We start from the raw sequence: 18,712 nt of genomic DNA, 5'->3' as shown, positions 1-18,712 counted from the left end.
AAAATATCAAGAATTGAAAATCGCCAGGTCCAAATGGAGTCAATGCGGAATAGATAAAATATGGAAGATTACTGTTGCATATGAAGTTGTTACACTTGTATAAATATTTGTTGGAAGAGTTACAAAATTCACAGGGCTTGAGGTAAGTCTGGAATAACCTCATTGTTCAAGAAAGGGTAACATGCTGATCCCAATAATTATCGAGGAATCTATTTGTTAGATACAGGTTACAAAATATGTGGGATTGACAGGCTCTTTAGTTGGGGAGAACAAGATGGGTTTCAGGAAGAGCGAGTGGATCATGCATTGATCATGCAAACACTATGAATGGTTATTGAGAGACACTGAAAATTTAATCATCTCTAACATCTTTCCTGTGTGGATTGGGAAAGGGCTTTCGACAACATTTGTAGACCTATGATGTGGAATATAATGTTGGATAATGGATATCACAAATATCTTGTTATTCTGCTGCTGGTTAACATTCTGAAATGGCTATTATGATTGATGTGGGAAGAAGAAAAAGAAAAAGAAGAAGAAGAAAAAGAAAAAGAGGAAGAAAAAGAAGAAGAAGAAGAAGAGGAAGAAAAAGAGGAAGAGGAAGAAAATATAAATCTAATAATAAATTGTCAATAACTGTTAATCTATACATAAAACTTCATGATGGATATAGACATTAAGTAAAATAAATGACAGCTCGATGTTAGTGGAAAAAAAAGTATTTCCTGGGTATCTTTGAAGATTTTATTATTAGAAAAAGGTAGTTTGTGAGAGTGAAACAAGATGATGGCCTTTCTACAATGTAGTTAACTTTATGTTGAACAGAGCATTATGTGATGTAAAATTGTGTAAATATATTTTACAAATCAACCTGAGTATATCCCTTTATAAATAACATTACATACTTTATAATTACTTAAATTGGGATAACAGAAAGAGTAAGTAGTGTAAACAAAGGATACGGCATGATAACAGGGCTTACTTTACCAGAAATAAAATTTTTAAGACAAATTTTTAAGCAAGAAGCTATATCAGAATGAGTACGATAAACTTTTTATGAGCAATTGTTAAATAATTCAGAGGCCTGGTCAATATCATTATATTGACCAGGCCTCTTGTCAATTTGAGGTTTTTTGAAAGAAAACTCTTAAGAAGAGCTCTTAAGTATTAACAAAAAGAGAATGGAGATCAGTAAGCGGTAGAAAAGAGTAAAATCTGTTAATGCACAATAGATAAGCTGCACCCGAGTCATATTAAAAGGATGGAGGATACAAGAATGTCTAAAGAAATATTGGAGAGTAAATTGGAAAAAAAAATGATCGCTTGATGTTTAGGGAGACTTGTGAAAGATGGATGTGAGATACCAAAGGTGACATGACAATGTTAAAGATAATGATGTTTTAAAAATTAATTTTGTTGCTAATGCAAATATATATAATAAACAAGTATTTAGCAATTTGTAACATTTTAATGTTTTTATTGACTACTTACTTATGCGACATGAAAAAATGTAGAATTATTCATTTTTTTATTATATATCTATAATCAATCCAAAATACAAAGTTTTTATAGCAGTATAGAATTGCATACACATTTTTTTGTGAAATTAGTAGTTACAAATGTTACAAAACCATATAGTAATGTAATTTTAAATCGCTGTAAAACCCGATTGAAAACCTTTATTTAAAACATAGTATTTCAGCTCTTGAATTATTAATAGAATAAAAATGAATAACTACATATTAAATTTAAATTAATATCAATAAAATAATAAAAAACAAAATGAAATTATTTACTTTACATAATATATAGAAAGGAAGTTAATAGAATAGTCTAGGAAAGTTAGAACAGTGTTGTAAATAGGTAAAGTTAGAAACCCAGATGTTCAGCAAGAGATCAACCAAAAGTTTAATCAAATGATGAAATAGAGCATATTTAAACTAATCACTTTCTTAATCGTTTACCCTAACAAATCCCATTTTTTAAACACAATTCTTTCTTTGTACAATATCAAAATTAAACATTCGCTTTTATTTATTTATTTATACATTTAGATAAAAATTAGTTTAACAAGATGATTACATAAATAATAATAATAACACTGAACATAAATACAAGAAATACTGTAAACAAAGAATAAATAGATTTTAAAAAACTATTAATTAAAAGGAGCCTAGTAAAGATAAGTTTTACTGCTATTAGTTCAGTTAATGCACTTAAGTTATTTATTTTAGTTATTACAGTTTATACTGCAGTTGATTTAACAAGATTATTCTTTAGAGTGGCATAAACTGCTACCGTCATTAGACACAAAATGTAGCTTGCAGCAAGGGAAAAATGCAAATGGCATTAATTAAATGACAATAACCACTCTCCTTCATGTTTCAGTAGATTAACCTTTTTTTTTTTATAAGCTCACTCGGACATTAATACTTGACTGGAGTGGTTCAAAAGTCATCAAAGTTAAAAAATAATACGTAAATTAACAAATAAAAGTTAAAGATGGAAACAAATATTTTAATTACACAGATTTCATTTTATTTGTTTTTAAATATATTTTTTTTAAATTTTAGAGCAGAATTCTGTAATAAAATTGTTAGTAAAGTACCACCATCAATCTATCTCTTGACGACTTGGATTCTTATCATTCACACTAACATTCCTACAATGATTTCAATTTCATTTTCATTTTTTATATAAACAAAAACCTTTTATAGAAGTAAAAAAAATGAAGCACCTTTTTATATATATATGTATATGAAATTACCTACAGTCATCATAAAAATACTCCTAAATTTTGAGTTAATACTTAGCGATAAAGAAAGAAATATGCACAAATAATAATTATAACATTGTTTCTGGCTTCACATAAAAAAAATGGTTAAACGAAGAGGCATGTTCATCAAGCATCATTAACTGTAGCATAAAATAAAAAGACTAAAAGTATATTTTCAATATTATTTCTAAACTTGTATTTCTTCAATGTATCTAGTATTTTTGTAGTTCAGTCATCCAAGTGACACTTTATATTCCATAAAAAATATACTCTTTATGTTAAATTTCATAGTTTATGTATAAACATTAAATTTTACAACTTAAAATAAAATAAAATAAAAATACTGTAAAAAACTATATATATATATATCGTTTTTTTTTTCAACTATATATATAATTTCTTTACAGTATTTTGTTTAATGAGTTTAATTTTGTTTATTTTATCAAATAAAAAATGATTCATTAATCTATTTTTATGTAAATAAATAACAGCAGTATTAAAAAAGATTTTTATTATAATAATCCCTCGTAAAAAATTGTTTGTTATAAAAGTAGCAGTATTATTTTACAAACGGTAAAGATATTTTGTAGTTCTATGTTTGGGTAACAGTGATTAGCATTCTTTTTGCACGTGGAGATCAACAGATCACAAAACAGCCAATCCCTGTAGTGTACACGATTAATGTTACAATAGTAAAGTCAAATTTCAGCTGCTTTTTACAGGGATTAGTGCGCTGAAATGCAACAGTACCTTCAGTTCACTGAATAAAATAAGGGGAACCGATTTCATAACTCCCTTTTGTATGATTTGAAATGCGTGATTGTTATTTTTGAGAATCGCTATGTAATTTTATGAATGTCTTATTATGTTTGTTACATTTCCTAAGCCCTAAGGTTATATCAGCACCTAATAAATATAATTAACTCATCACACAGTTTAACAAAAAAAACTAAGGTGTTAAACATACACGGCGTAAAAAAAATGTTAATGGCTAACTATACGTAACATTAATTTTTTTATCGTATTTTATTAATACGATTATTAAACTTTCAATTTTTGAACTCTCATTAACAAGATGTTTAAGAATGACAATACTTTTTGAGAAAGTAACAACCTGAAACTTTTCACAATAAAGGTATATTTATGTTTATATATTTAACACCTACTGTGTTATACGCTATTTTATCAAATAAAGAATAAAACTTACACATAGACAAAATAAAAAGTATCCATATTTTTAGTAATATAAATAAGAGCTTTGACTCTCATAAATCTTAAGAGTTACCAATTTGTGGTTGACAGTTTAGTAAGTTCTGATTTTACTTATTTTTATTGACAGAGCATAGATGAGAAGGAAATATATATGAGGAAGGAAAATTTATGATAACTATAAGCAATATGCAAAAAAACTTTCATTATTACTACTAATCAAGTGATTTATTTGCTTTAATCAAACCATTTCACGATAACCAATAATTCATTACGACCCAAAACTACAATTTTCAATGTAGAGTCATTTATGGTTTTGGCACCACCATCTTTTTCTAATTAAACTCTTTTAGGGATAGGTATATTAGGAAGAGTATATCAGTGTTTCTGCAATAATCCTTGAGGTATCTGAAGGTTGATAATTCTATACTTACACTTAAATTTACACTTATACAAAATTTTTCTATTCACTGTAATTTAATATTATTTTTTTATTATTGCTTAGAAATCTCAAGTATTTCTATAAAAAAATTCTACGATTGTTACTTTATGTTACAATAAAGTTAAAAATTACATACCCTATTTTGAATATCGGATTTTAGTAGCAAAATTTAATATTTTCATTCCACAATAGTTACAATGGTATTTGTTTCCCCAAAAAACACTACTATTTATGGCATTAATAATATAAGTAAATTACTAATTTAAAGGGTTAAGATGACTAAAAGAAGTCTCTTATTCAGCAGTCCTAATTAACCCAAGTACTCCTGAACTAGAACAAACTGTAAATCCATAATTAGGTATTACAAAATTAATACTTTAGGTTACAAGCAAATATAGAAGCTTTAATATTTATCAGCTTACAGTTTAAAAGACATTACAATAAATTTATGTACCGGCATAAAACATCACTACACAATTTCATTTTTCAGCTGTACTGTTCGGTTGATTAAAATATACTGACTAAAATTTCAAAAGTTACAATTTAATTTTTTCTTAATCAAATAAGATGTGTTAATAAAATTACATTTAAGGTGTGAAAAAAATGCTGTAAATAATTAATAACATTATTAACTTGTAAAATAAAATGAAATTAAAACTGTAATTTTAAATTTTTAATGAGAAATAAGTATTTAATTGTTTTAAAATTAATTTTAATTTTGCTACTGAAACATAAAACTGAATTTCAAGAAGGTTTTTTTTAATTAATTTTTTCCTTATTTTGGTTACTTAATACCATGGTATTTTGTTGCTTAATGAAAAAAAATAAAAGGATAAAAACTAAGACAGAATAAGAGGGTAAAAAAGGAAGACAAAAAACAGAATTCTTTTAATATTGAGGTATAAAAAAGGTAAAAAAATATTTTAAAATTTAAGATTACTCAAGGTAAAAAGAAAAGATTTGTGATAAATCATTATTTTTTGTCCTGAGCAATATAAACGTACATCCTGAGCGTATATATCATGCAAGTGAGTGTGTGTGTGTGTGTGTGTGTGTATATATGAGATATGTCCTAAGCTTAAACATATTCATATGAAAAGTAAGTTGTCTTCTGTATTCAATCAAAATTATGAATCCCACCTACGATATACTTAAATGGAATATAAATAAATAAATAAAATGAAATAAATATTGGGTGTAGGAAGTCTGTGATTATAGAAATCTTTATTATTAATAATACTAGTTGAAATTCTAAATTTATGATGTTTTAAATTATTTTAAGAATCGGGGCATCTAAAGGTATATGAGGTATATTCGTAAAGTAAGGGCGTTTTGTCATTAAAAAAAAAAATTAACTCATGAGAAAAGGTTTTTACTTACAGATTTAATTTACTTATCTACTTCACTTTTCCACATAATCACCATTCAGTTCTAAGCACCAGTTTCTTTAACCCCTCTCCATAGAAGTTTGCCGTCTGGGAATTGAAACGGTTGAAAACGGCAGTCTTGAGTTCCTCATCGTTTTCAAACATCGTTTTCCTCTTCTTGCATTTTTCAAATGCAAGAAGAGGAAGTAGTCGCTAGATGCAAAACGGGACTATATTGAAGGTGGTCAAAAAGCTAAAAAAAAATCTTGACTCTTCTTCTTGGTTAAGGCAGCGGTTTGAGGACACATGTTGTCATGAAGAAGGATTACGCCGGACCACAGTTTCCCACGTTGACAATTTTGGATCGCACGTCTCAGTTTGGTGAGTATTTTGCAGTACACATCAGCTGAAATTGTTGATCCACATTCCATGAAATCAACCAAAATGATGCCCTTTTCGTACCAAAAAACGGTAGCCAACATTTTTCAACTCGAGTATGGAGATGGGTTAAACATTTTCGGTTTTGGGGAAATTGAATTGTACCACCGCATTGACTGCTGTTTCGATTCTGCATTGGTGTAGGATATCCATATCTCATTGCCTGTAACAATGTGGTAAAACAAATCATCTCCATCTTGTCGATAACGGTCCAAAAACGTTCCGTCACTGCACATTCATTGCTCTTTGTGTTGGTCGGTAAGCATTTTCGGTACCCACCTTGCACACAATTTGTGATATCCGAGCTTTTCTGTGAAAATCATGTAGATAGAGGTGCGTCCAACATGCGGAAATTCATAAACCAGAGCACACATCCTTTTGGCCCTGCATACGTGAAACTGTGTTCAGACCTGTTAATATAAATATAATATTTAAATATAAGCCGATGGCCCTTACTTTATGAATATGCCTCGTAAAATATGAAGAGAGATTCTGTGCTGTAATTATTGTTTATAAATAATTCCATGATAAAATTTCTTAGCGTTTCATCTGAAAAATTCTGGGTTCAAATCTGGTGAGGGTTGTTATTTTTCATAAGTATAAAATTCATTTAACGTACAAAAAAATTGGAAGTGGGGAGTTGCAATGAAGTGTGAGTGTAGTTAATGAAAACAGTGTAGTTATGAAAGTTACTACAATGAATGATGTCAATTAGCACTGTCTTAAATAGAGTTATGTTTAGGTCAGCAATGTAATTTTTAAAATTTTAATTAACTACTTCATTATATATAAAGAACAAATAAACTGTAATTAAAACATGTTCTTAGCTAATGTAATTTGCTTTACATGTAAAGCAAATTCTCCTAATAGCCTTTAATAAATTAAATAAACTACAAATACTCACTAATATAAAATCAAAATAAATTGTTAACTACTAGATAACTAACAAAAAAAAAGAAGAAAAAAAGAACAATTAAATAATGAAGAGAGATGTATATGTAGGGGAAAAGACGGAAGGAAGGAAAAGTGTAAACCGCACGAGGTGGGATAATCAGCTTTCCTAAAGGAAATGAGATTACCTCTTTCCCAGATCTACTTTTAAAATTGTTTTAACTGTTTCACAAGTTAGGCAATTTTTGAGACAAATAGCTACTCTACGTGTAATACATGTATATATTTTTTTAAATTTATAATATTTGAAGAAAAAGTTTAAAAAGAGTAACCATTATTTATTATTATTTTTATTAAGTTTCAGATAAAACAATGGTTTGTATGTAAAGCAAATCTCTGAATAAACAGAGGAAGCTTAACAAAATCTTGCAACTAGAAAATTATTTATGATTTCCTTATACTAAATTTTATTTTATTTATCAACATTATTATTATTATTGTAAGTTTCTATGAAAATTATAATCATATTATTAACATAAAAATAAATACTGTAATTTATTGTAGTCTCATCATTTTATAAAAAAATATACTCACATTTTACTAATTAACAAAAAATAAATTTTACTAATCTTATGTCTTAATAACCATCATCTAATAATATTTTCCGTTAAGTAATATTATAAAAAAATATGTTTTTTATATTAACTCAGATGTTTTTAAATAAAAACAATTATAAAAATTAAAAAAAACGACTGTCAAAAAAAAATTAAAAAGCATGATTGCCAAAAAAACACCGTTGACAATTATTGCTCTTTAATGTAGAATAATTAAAGAAGGTGCACGTGACAAATTGTATATATATTTTTTCAAACTTTTTAAATCTATCTAAGCATATTTATATAGCCTATGACATTCCCAGTAACATAAGGATTCCATCCAACACGTGGTCATACATCTAAATCGGTACAGCCATTGAGCTGCTACAATGAAACAAACATATGTATGTACATATATAAACAGTAACAGTTACATGGTATTAATGTGCAGGCGATCTACCTCTGTCATTAGTTAGTTCTAAATTGGCATCACTGAAATTCTATATTAAAATAAGAAAATAAATACAAAAAAGAACGAATAAATGGACTAATTTAAGAAAAAATTAACCTTACTCATGTTATAATTATACGCTTATAATTTATAAATATAATCAAAGCAAACTTAATCTATGCCCGCTTTACTCAATAACCTTGACTAGCGCGCGAAGGTTAGTGAGCGAAACGAGCATAGGTTAAGTTTGGTTAGATATTTATAATTTCGGTATTAATTAAATAAAAATAATTCCATTTATTATTAAATTAGTCCATTTATTCATTCTTTTTGTATCTATTTTCTTAGTTCAATATATCGTTTCAGCAGCACCATCTAAGAACTAACTACAGAGGTAGATCGCTTACTACATTAATACCAATTACAATCCTTTTTGGGGAGTCGTATAAAAACACTAGTTACATGAATAAAAGTGATCATTTGATCTATCAAATGTAGATTTGAAAAATTAATCAGATGAATGAGTCGTTTTTGTATAACTCACATCTCAACACTTCATTCTGAATGACTCTGAAACCTCATATCTCATATGCAAGATGGGAATTATTTAAAAACGACTCAAGTCATTTGATAAGATTCTTTCAATTTAAACATTTTTTTAAACATATATAAGTAAATACAGTGGTACCTTGAGATACGAATTTAATTCGTTCTGTGATCATCATCGTATGGCAAAAAATTGTATCTCAAATTTTTCCCATTTAAAATAATGTAATATCTATTAATACGTTCTATCGATATGAAACTAACCCAAAACACAGTTAAATTACATATAATATACACAATTTGTATATAAATAAACAAGTAATAACACACATAATGTTTATTAATTTATTTATTAATATATTAATAACACACAATGGTTATTTATCATCACTTTAACGTCGGGCCTTTTTGGCCTCACTTTCCTGACTTTCACTGCGTGAGACCTTCACAAGGCAACGATCGAGGTCTGTTTCTGCCTTCTTTTTAAAATTTTACGAAAGAATGTGAGACACCTATCATCAAATAAGGCACTCGCTCTCCCTGTAGATAATTTCTCTGGGTGTCTTTTTTCCACAAAATCAGATATGATGATACGAGCGCCACACGCTCATGCTTTGCAATAATTTCATGTTTCGCTTTCATTGAGATCATTTTCTTAGGCTTTTTCTTTTCACCAGTTTTGTCTTTAACTTTGGGATCCACGGTTAATATAACAAAATATGCAGAGTACAGTATATATACTATCCAAAATGACACGAAAAACAGGCACAAACAAAGCGAATAACACGTCGTGGCGGCCATACAGAGGACTCTGGTCTCAACAACCAAACAGAGCGACATAGCGGGCAGAAGCGGCGGGAGGAAAGCTGAGCAAACGCTCTGCTATCTAGGGATCACCTATGCAATTATCGCACATCGCAAATTCGTATCTCAAATTTTTCGTTGTATGTCGAGGTTTAAATTTTAGAATATTTCATGTTGTATCTCAAAACATTCGTATGTTAAGACATTCGTATCTCAAGGTATCACTGTTTATACATTTATACAGCCTATGACACTCCCAGTAACGTAAGGATTCCAACGCGCGGTGATACATCTAAATTGGTTCAGCTGTTGAGGTGGAAAAAACATATATACATGTACTCTAAATACATTACAATCTTTTTTGTGCAGTTTGTGTAAAAAGGAACAGTATAAATAATAAAAGTAATAATTTAAGTCTTTCAATTAGTAAATGAAAGAACATTAAGCAGAATAATAAAAATAAATAATGTTGAAAAAATAAAGAAAAACTTGAAGAGTGGTACCTTAGCAGAACTGTGGGTATTCTAAGCGACAATTTTTCTACAATAATAAGATTTGAAACTTATGCAGAGATTTGACATTTTTAATACAAAAATCATTAATACTTACACAGCTTCAGAAATAATTAATCTCAAAATAGCTTAAAAAATTTGTTACATATTATATTTAAATAATATGTTTATAAACTCTTTTATTGATGGTTTAAAATAAACCATCAAAAGTTAGAAGAATCTGTTTAGTACATATTCTTGGCAGCTTTTATCTTACAGAATCTACTTTTGATATCGTTTAATTATTTGTTGAAGTTCGCATAGTTTTTCATTTGAAATTTATTTTAAAATGACTAATGGTTATTGTTTTGTAATTAAATACAATAAAAATGTTTTTAATCAAGATTTAAAAAAAAAAATGATATTGTAACGTACGACTGATTAATTGCAATTCAATTAATTGATTCTTAAGTTTATATGAATCTGATATAGGAGTAAATATTTTTAAGATATATTTAGACGAGAAATCCATTATTATAATGTTAAAGGGAAAATAGTTTTTATTATTCAAGATTTATATCTTAATAATTGTTTATAAGTACAGCAGAATCTTAGAAATCCAAGTTTACTATTATTATTTTTTTATAACATTTTTCTATAGTATCCATTATATATCTTTTCAAATATGTGTACAGTAAAGCAAATTAGTTTAATGTCGTCTAATGAAGTTGCTAAAACATAGTATTTTACAACATAGATTACATTAAAGTAATACTCTACAATCATTTTTTAAATATGTTTTCTTTTGTTCAATTGGTGTAATTTTTGGATTAAAATATGTTTCATCAAATGGAAGTAAAAAAAAAAATTCTGTATAAATGTTGATACAAATCATTAAAATTTACAATTTTCATGGATGTGCTAGATCAGACCACCAAGAACTTAGAATTAATGGAGTTGGATAACTATTCTATATTTATTACAGGTTGAATGAGGATGCAAACTATTCAGATTTTTTTTTTTATTAGTTGTTTAAAAATTCACTGAAAAAGTAATAATGTTTTTGTAAAAGAAAATCTTTTAATTGTATTTTAAATAAATGAATTTAAATGGGATCGGTAATTTATTAAAAAATGCAAGTATAATAAGATCCTTTCTTGTTGGCCAAAGTACAGAATGGACCAAATAAAACTGACCCCAGGAAATAAAAATTTAAAAATGAAAAGCAATAAGTAATATTAAATTACCTAAATTTATTGATTTTAATGTTTAAAAGTGTTGCCACATAATTTTAAAGTCTCTGTTTCAAAAACTCATCACCAGCCACTATATAAAGTTCGGCGTGGTGAATCATGTTCAGAAAAATTTCCTGCAATTCTCAAACTGGAATCCTGGCAATCTCTTGTCATACATTTTCTTTTAACTTGACCAGCATCTGCGAGTCGTTCTTGTAGACTATTCCTTTCGGATAGGCCAAGAGGTAAAAATCACAGGACGATAAGTCTGGAGATCAGGTGGCCACAAATCCTTACAGATTGTTCTATCCTTAGTGAAATCTTGGTGGATTCGAGTGAGAGACCAGTCAGAGATGTACTAAGCTGTTCCATCTGTTGGATGTACCCGTAAAAAAGTTCATCTGGAGTCTAGTTATGCGTAAATTCTATGTAAAGTCATATAAATAGACACTGATATTAACAAACAGTCTCCTCAAAGAATACAGGTCCAATTATCCGGCTTCTAGAAATTGCAGACAAAACACCAATTTTTAAATCATATACTGGTTTCTGATTGGTCTCATTCGGATTTTGTGAAGCCCACTGCTGCATATTCTGAGAATTAACGTAGGCTGATAGATGTTACCACGCTTCACATGTTGAAATGAAGAGAAAAGGATTAAGGAATCATTCGCTTATATTCTATAAGAGCCACCGGTAGTAATTCACTCGTTTGTCTTTATTATGTTGTTTTAATTTATGCACTATACTCACATGATAGGCTTTCATTTGTAAAACATGAAGTATACGCAAACAAGATGTTCAAGAAACTCCAGTTTATTGGGCTAATCACCACGCTGACTTGTGACGGCTCCTTCCAATGTGATATATAGTATATCAGCAACAACTTTCGGAGTTTGAACAGTTGGTTGTTTCACTCTCTTCACATTAGCAACAGAGCCATTTCTTTGTAACAACTAATACGCATACGCAACAAACACCATCTTCTGACGCAGGATGTGTCAGATGGCTGAAACCGGTTTTATACGGCCGACCCGGTATTACGCTGAGTTACAAAAAAATAATTCAGCTGTCTGATTAGAAAAGGGCTGGATATTGTATCTTTTTTTTTAAGATTAAGTGATTGCTGTAGACTACATTTATAACGTAGACTACAACCGTTGTTTTATATTTAATATTAACACATGTAAATGTATCCATATACAGTACACTACCCTTAAAAATATATGTCCGAATCGATTATAACAGAAATTAAGAGAAAAACTCGTAAAGAAAAATATAACAAATAGAACAATATAATCAACCCAAGAGTACAATATACATATGTGTAACTTTAAAATCTCCTAAAAGAAATTGATATTATTTTAGGGATCTCTTGATGAATCCTGAAAATTATAAGTAGATCTATTTCTAAATAAAACAAATTTAAAAGAAAGAAAACATATAGAAACAAGTTCCAGTTCAGTTAAAAACTAATTGAATTATACATGTAAGAAAATGAATTATTAGGTAATTAATTTGTTGAATATAAATTTTTAACTGCTTTACAAAAGCCTTTAAAGCTCAATGAATGGTTTAGACCGATTACTGAGACCAAACCAGTCTCAGAACTATTTTGAGATGGTACCACTAACTGTGTCTTAGTTAGTGGTATCTAAAGAAACCAGTCAAATAACAGATCAGTTAAAAATTCATATTTTTAAAAATGGACTTACCAAATGGATAACACAGTTTGCGACCATATCTGTACATATAAATTCTCAAAAAAAAAAAAACCTCCAGCAATACAATACGCAAGCTGAAAGTCTGCCCCTCACCAACTGCTATGTCTGTGTGCTAGTGTATCTAGTGCGATCAGATGATGTCATCTGGTTTGATAGTACAACAAATCCTTCTTTCTGCCTACCCTTCTTTTCTTGCCTTTTAAGCTAGCTATAGTTTGGTTGACAAAGACAGAGACAAACCCTCAGCTCATTTAGAGTAATTTCAGTTGGAATCGACTAAAACAATTACAACAGCAATAATCAGTGATGAAAAGCTACCTGTATAGTAGATGAAAATCGTTTTCAAATATGTAAAATGTTTTAATTAAAATGTAAATTTTGTTTCTTTAGACTAGGCGATTAGTTTAGAAGATAATCAAAAATATTTAAATATAAAATTCAATAATAGCGTTATAAGTTATAAATCAGACATTACATAAGATTTACAATACTTACTTTGAAATCGATATAGCCATTCTTGTCCATATCAAATGTTCGAAATACATGGTCACAAAACTCTTCTGCATTGCCACTTGGAAAAAACATCTTGTACATGTCTACAAACTTGGCCGGTGTCAACCGCCCGTTCGGACAGTCTTGCTGTAACAGGAAAAAGAAATCAATTATTTTTTTCAATATATCAACAATATTTTTTGTTTTCTATATTTAAAAAAAATTCAATACGTTGGAGTAAACTTTGTATTACCATAAAATTTGAGCAGTGTGTCTCGATGAGTGTAAAAAAATATATGTAAACAGTTCTTTAGAAATCATCTTTCATCCTCAAGGTAGGAAAAAAAATTCTGTCTTTATAACATGTTTAATGAAAACAAGCCATCCAGTTTTAAGTGTTTTCCAATATATGAGAGTTAAGTTTCTGTAACTCCTATAAATAATTCATCCCTTAAATTTGTTTTACAAGAGGGATAATTATGAAATAGCATCCACGCCAAATTGCTAGCTTCTATTTAACAGGTTTTAAATTATTTAAGGAAATTTTGAAATCCATACTTCAACTATTTCACTCACAAGTTTTTTTATAGGAGACAAGGTATTTTTTTGTGAATTTTGGAATTACCATGTGTGATTTCAAATCATTTCGATATCAATAGGTATGAAAATATCTACAAAACTGTTTGTTTTGAAATACAATGAAATTTAATGACCTTGAAAATTTCAAGATCGATTTCAGAAGAAGTTCTTACAGACCCTACTCTAAAATAGGGTTATTTATCAAAAACTAGTTCATCCAGGTAACTTTTTGCAGTCAATTATCTTTCTTTCTTTTTCCTGTTTAGCCTCCAGTAACTACCGTTTAGATAATTCTTCAGAAGATGAATGAGGATGATATGCATGAGTGTAAATGAAGTGTAGTCTTGTACATTCTCAGTTCGACCATTCCTGAGTTGTGTGGTTAATTGAAACCTAACCACCAAAGAACACCGGTATCCATGATCTAGTATTCAAATCTGTGTAAAAATAACTGGCTTTACTAGGACTTGAACGCTGTAACTCTTGACTTCCAAATCAGCTGATTTGGGAAGACGCGTTAACCACTAGATCAACCAGGTGGGTTGCAGTCAATTATCTGAATACATTAATCTTCTACTGTTTTAATAAGTAACAAAAATAAAATCTTTTTACATGTTTTACCATTCTTTAAATGAGTAAGGTGTATAGACCATGAATGCAATTTTTCCTTACAATAAGATAAATAAAAAAAAATCAGATTACCTTGAGTTGTATATATTACGATGACTTTTCAATTGTTAGAAACAAATTAAGTTTAAGTTTTAATAAAACTTAAACCGCTTCACTTTGATATAACAGTTAATTCTCTAAAAAAATGATGTAGAATTACTCCAGACAAAGAGAAATTAGGATAACCAAACCAGACAATTTCTCTCATAAAATAGCTATGCATCTATGAACATGAAGCTCTTTTGAAAACAAAATGGGATGTACTGAATAATTAGTGATCGGTGTCAGGAACATTAATGGTAATTTTAAACATATTGGTGAATGTATAGAGAGGAAATGTCTAATTAAAAGAAAGAAAAGTTTGTAACTAAGGCAATTTCATCAAAACTGTAACAGAATTAGAAATAAAAATGCTTTTTTGTTTATTCAGCATAATTTACTTGGATTATGAGACGGTAGTTAACACGTTTGATAAAGTAAAGGGCAATAAATTTGTGTATCTAATAATCTGTTTGTTTTTACAAAAATTAAATTTATTTTGAAGGAGTAAAATTATCCTTTAAGAATATAAATTTTTGTAACACGATTGAGTAAAACAAAAATGTATACAGTTTCGGTGTTGCTGAAAGAGCATTTAATTTTCATCACATTTCTGTGGCATGTTATTTTTTCTTCAGGGAAATAATCAAAAAACTCTATAGTTGAAAAAATAATCATTCTCATTCGATAAAATAAATATTTTAAATAGTTATTAAATAATCAAAAAAACTTAAAAATATACAAATTAATTAATAAATCTGTTTCTGATGACAAACAGTCCTACACTCGATTACAACTAGTTTATGAGTTTTGTACGATATGAATAACTGACTAGCCCGACTGGTTTTCAAACCCTGAACCTTCCTTTCAGATGAAAGGCATAGACGATACCATTACATCATAGGGGTCGGTATGTAATAAATACGATTAGTCATTGTAATATACAATCCACATGTGCAAAAAAAGTTATAATAAAAATACTGTCCAAACTAAATAAGCAAGTAATGAATATATATAGATATATAAAAGGTGGGGGGAGGAGAACCCAATCTGAAAGGTTTTGGCTGTCTCTGATTAGCGGTTTAGATTTACTTGAAAAAAATTATAATAATGAAAAAGAGTTGTACAATTTTCTATTATTTTAATATTTTATTATATAATATAATGTTATAAATATTAATATTTTAATACCTCATATCTGCTGAGAAAACATTTTTCAGCAGATGTGAGATTTTTATAAAATAATTTTAAAATTCATTAAACACACATTTATGTATTTAATTATAAAAAAAATAATACTAATAATAATAAGTAAAAATACAGGAAATTCGAAAAAAATGGTGGAAAAAATATAGATATAGACACACGATACTTCAATTAAGTGTTGCAAGCAAACAACAAAAATATTAAAAACAAAGTGAAAAATGTAATGTAATTTACAACTGTACGAATATACTACACGAATTCAATGAAACTATATTTTAAAATTCTATAACTCGCGTATCTACGCTCCCGTTGGAGCGCACTAAAAACACATGCGCACGCGCGCGCGCACACACACTTTTAATACCCCTATTTTTCTGTTTCGCCTCCGGAACCACCGTAAGGTATTACTTCAGAGAATGAATGAATATGATCTATGAATGTAAATGAAGTGTAATCTTGCGCAGTCTCAGGTCGACCATTCCTGAGATGTTAGTACCCATAAAAAAGAGCCGGTTAGCGAAGCGATTACCGCTCCGTATAAAATTCACTTCGTGTAATAACACTTAAAAGAAGAAAATTAACGCCATACATTTTATTTCGCTTTACATTACTTTTTTTCCAAAACGAAGTTTTTTTTTACATTTCTCTGCCGTTCTTCACCTGGAATAAAATTACCAAAAATTCTTGTCGGTCCGGTCGGCAAAAAAGAACAAGAGAAAGAAAATATGACTTGCACCGATGTATTCTCAAGACGGGTCGTCGACTGGTTACATATCAAGGTTATATAGTCGACTCGACAGATGTTAATTTAAGTTTTTATGTAATCTTGAACCGTAGACTCGGTATTTCAAGTCGAAAGTAGGATTTTTAAACTTTCATTTTTTTAAAAATGCTTTGTTTAATTTTTTAAAACAAAACTTTTATTTTAAGATGCGATTAACTAATTCCTTCTTTGAAATAAAATAATAATTTTAAATTACCGTAGTTAAATTTAGAAACCAGTTATTATTATTAAGCTAAACAAGCTAACTTCTTAAGTAAATATTAAAATCTCTATTGAAGTTGTTAAATATCTAAGCCGTCATTTTCAGCTTCATACCTGCAGTACCAAATTTAAATTATATTTTCGAAATTACAACGACCGGAAAAAAATGTTTTTTAAGGTGAAAAAATGAGAAAGTATAGTTTTCAATTTAACTTCCGCTAGAAGAATATTTAAGAGTTACTAAATAAAATACTAGTAATATTCGGAAATTCATCGACGCTTAACAAATCAAGAAGTTAGAATAACCTTTAAAATTTAGTTCGATAAGATAAGCGAGGAGGATCGTTTGTCAACATATCACAATTTAGGACTTGAACGCTAGAACTCTTGACTTCCAAATCACCTAATTTGGGAAGACGCGTTTACCACTAGACCAACCCGGTGGGTTAAACTTATTATTTAAATACTAAAAAACATTACCGTGTTAATTAGTCAGAATTAGCCAGCGAAGCGACCGTAGGTTAAGTTTGGTTAAATTATATTTATAAAATAAATAAATATAAATGGTTTTATCGGTCGATATTAAAAATAACCCAAAAGTTTGCAATTTATTGGTCGACGGGCTAATACGTAAGTACCTGATAAATTCTCTAATTGTCTCACGCGACTCAGTGCTACGTATGCCTGGCTCTTGACAAAGATACGAGTGCTGAGATGTACGACAGCTCTATCTAGGGTAGTCCTTTGTAATTTATGCACCGTCATAACTCAGCACAATATTACTTGCAGCATACGGCGTTCCACTTTCCCCTGTCATCGTAAAACATCGAATTCCATAACAGCGGGTTCGATTCTCAAACCGTTGCCGACACTACTACCTCTATTCTCATTGAACTCTACAGCTGATCTCGGTATAGCACAGTCGAGATTTTTCGAAGTATATCAATTAATTTTTGTTCTGGTTACTATATATATATATTTCACTTTTTGTGTACACCATAACTGCCGTAATTTTGCGCCAACCACTTTCGAATTGATACATAAAATATAACAACCTAATATCTTGGTCGAGTTTCTTAATGGGCAAAATCGGACCATGGAGGTGGAAATTTTGGGGGGCTTGTTCAAAAAAAAAAAAAAAATCAAATTCTTTTAAAGTTCCTACTATTCTTTGGATAAGGGCCTAAAACTTATTATCTGAATAAAGTTTTTGACATCACCTACCATTGGCCCAGGGGGGGGAGGGTGAAAAGAATGAGGTTTTGAAGTCAAAATATCATATCTACCTTTAATAGGCACAGTGTCAAATCGGTTTAAAGTGGTCGTTACTCCTCTAAACATTACCTAAAACTTTTGTAAAAACAAATTTTGATACGACCAAACCTTACGGTAAGGAATAACCAAAATATTGCCGGAATTGTATGAAGATTGGGGTTTGTCGTATGCTAAACATATGAAACTTTTTTCATATGTAAACATTGTCGTATTGAGTAAATTTGAAGTTTTTCTTAACTTAAATAAATTTTATCCTCTACTTCGCACCGGTGAAATCTACCTCCGCCTTCCGGCGTTCCGTAAGGGATTTTTTATACTATACTAGTAAATACATCTTTTGAATTTTGAAAATCATAAATTCGGTTGCGTAGATATAACAACATTTTTGAATATCCGAGATCTGTTAGATCGTGAGTGTGCCTGATAGATGAAAATGTTTGTCTTCAACCAACTAACAAATATCCCGTTTGAATTTTGAAAATCGGCCGATTGTTTGT

At 29.1% G+C, this 18,712-nt stretch overlaps 1 protein-coding gene across 2 annotated transcripts in view; it reads right to left on the bottom strand.

Moving 5' to 3' along the window:
• The window catches only part of LOC142317354 (neurocalcin homolog), an 85,432-nt gene that overhangs the window by 53,608 nt on the left and 13,112 nt on the right, over positions 1-18,712 (bottom strand). For both annotated transcript variants that reach the window (XM_075353839.1, XM_075353838.1), the window contains exon 2: positions 13,466-13,609. In XM_075353839.1, the coding sequence (XP_075209954.1) occupies positions 13,466-13,564 (99 nt within the window). In that variant the 5' untranslated portion in view covers positions 13,565-13,609. The remainder of the gene's footprint in view (positions 1-13,465; positions 13,610-18,712) is intronic.

The sequence above is a fragment of the Lycorma delicatula genome, chromosome 1, assembly GCF_047948215.1.
Source record: "Lycorma delicatula isolate Av1 chromosome 1, ASM4794821v1, whole genome shotgun sequence".
In the NCBI taxonomy this organism is placed as follows: Eukaryota; Metazoa; Arthropoda; class Insecta; order Hemiptera; family Fulgoridae; genus Lycorma; species Lycorma delicatula.
This window is presented reverse-complemented; position numbering and strand designations above follow the sequence as displayed.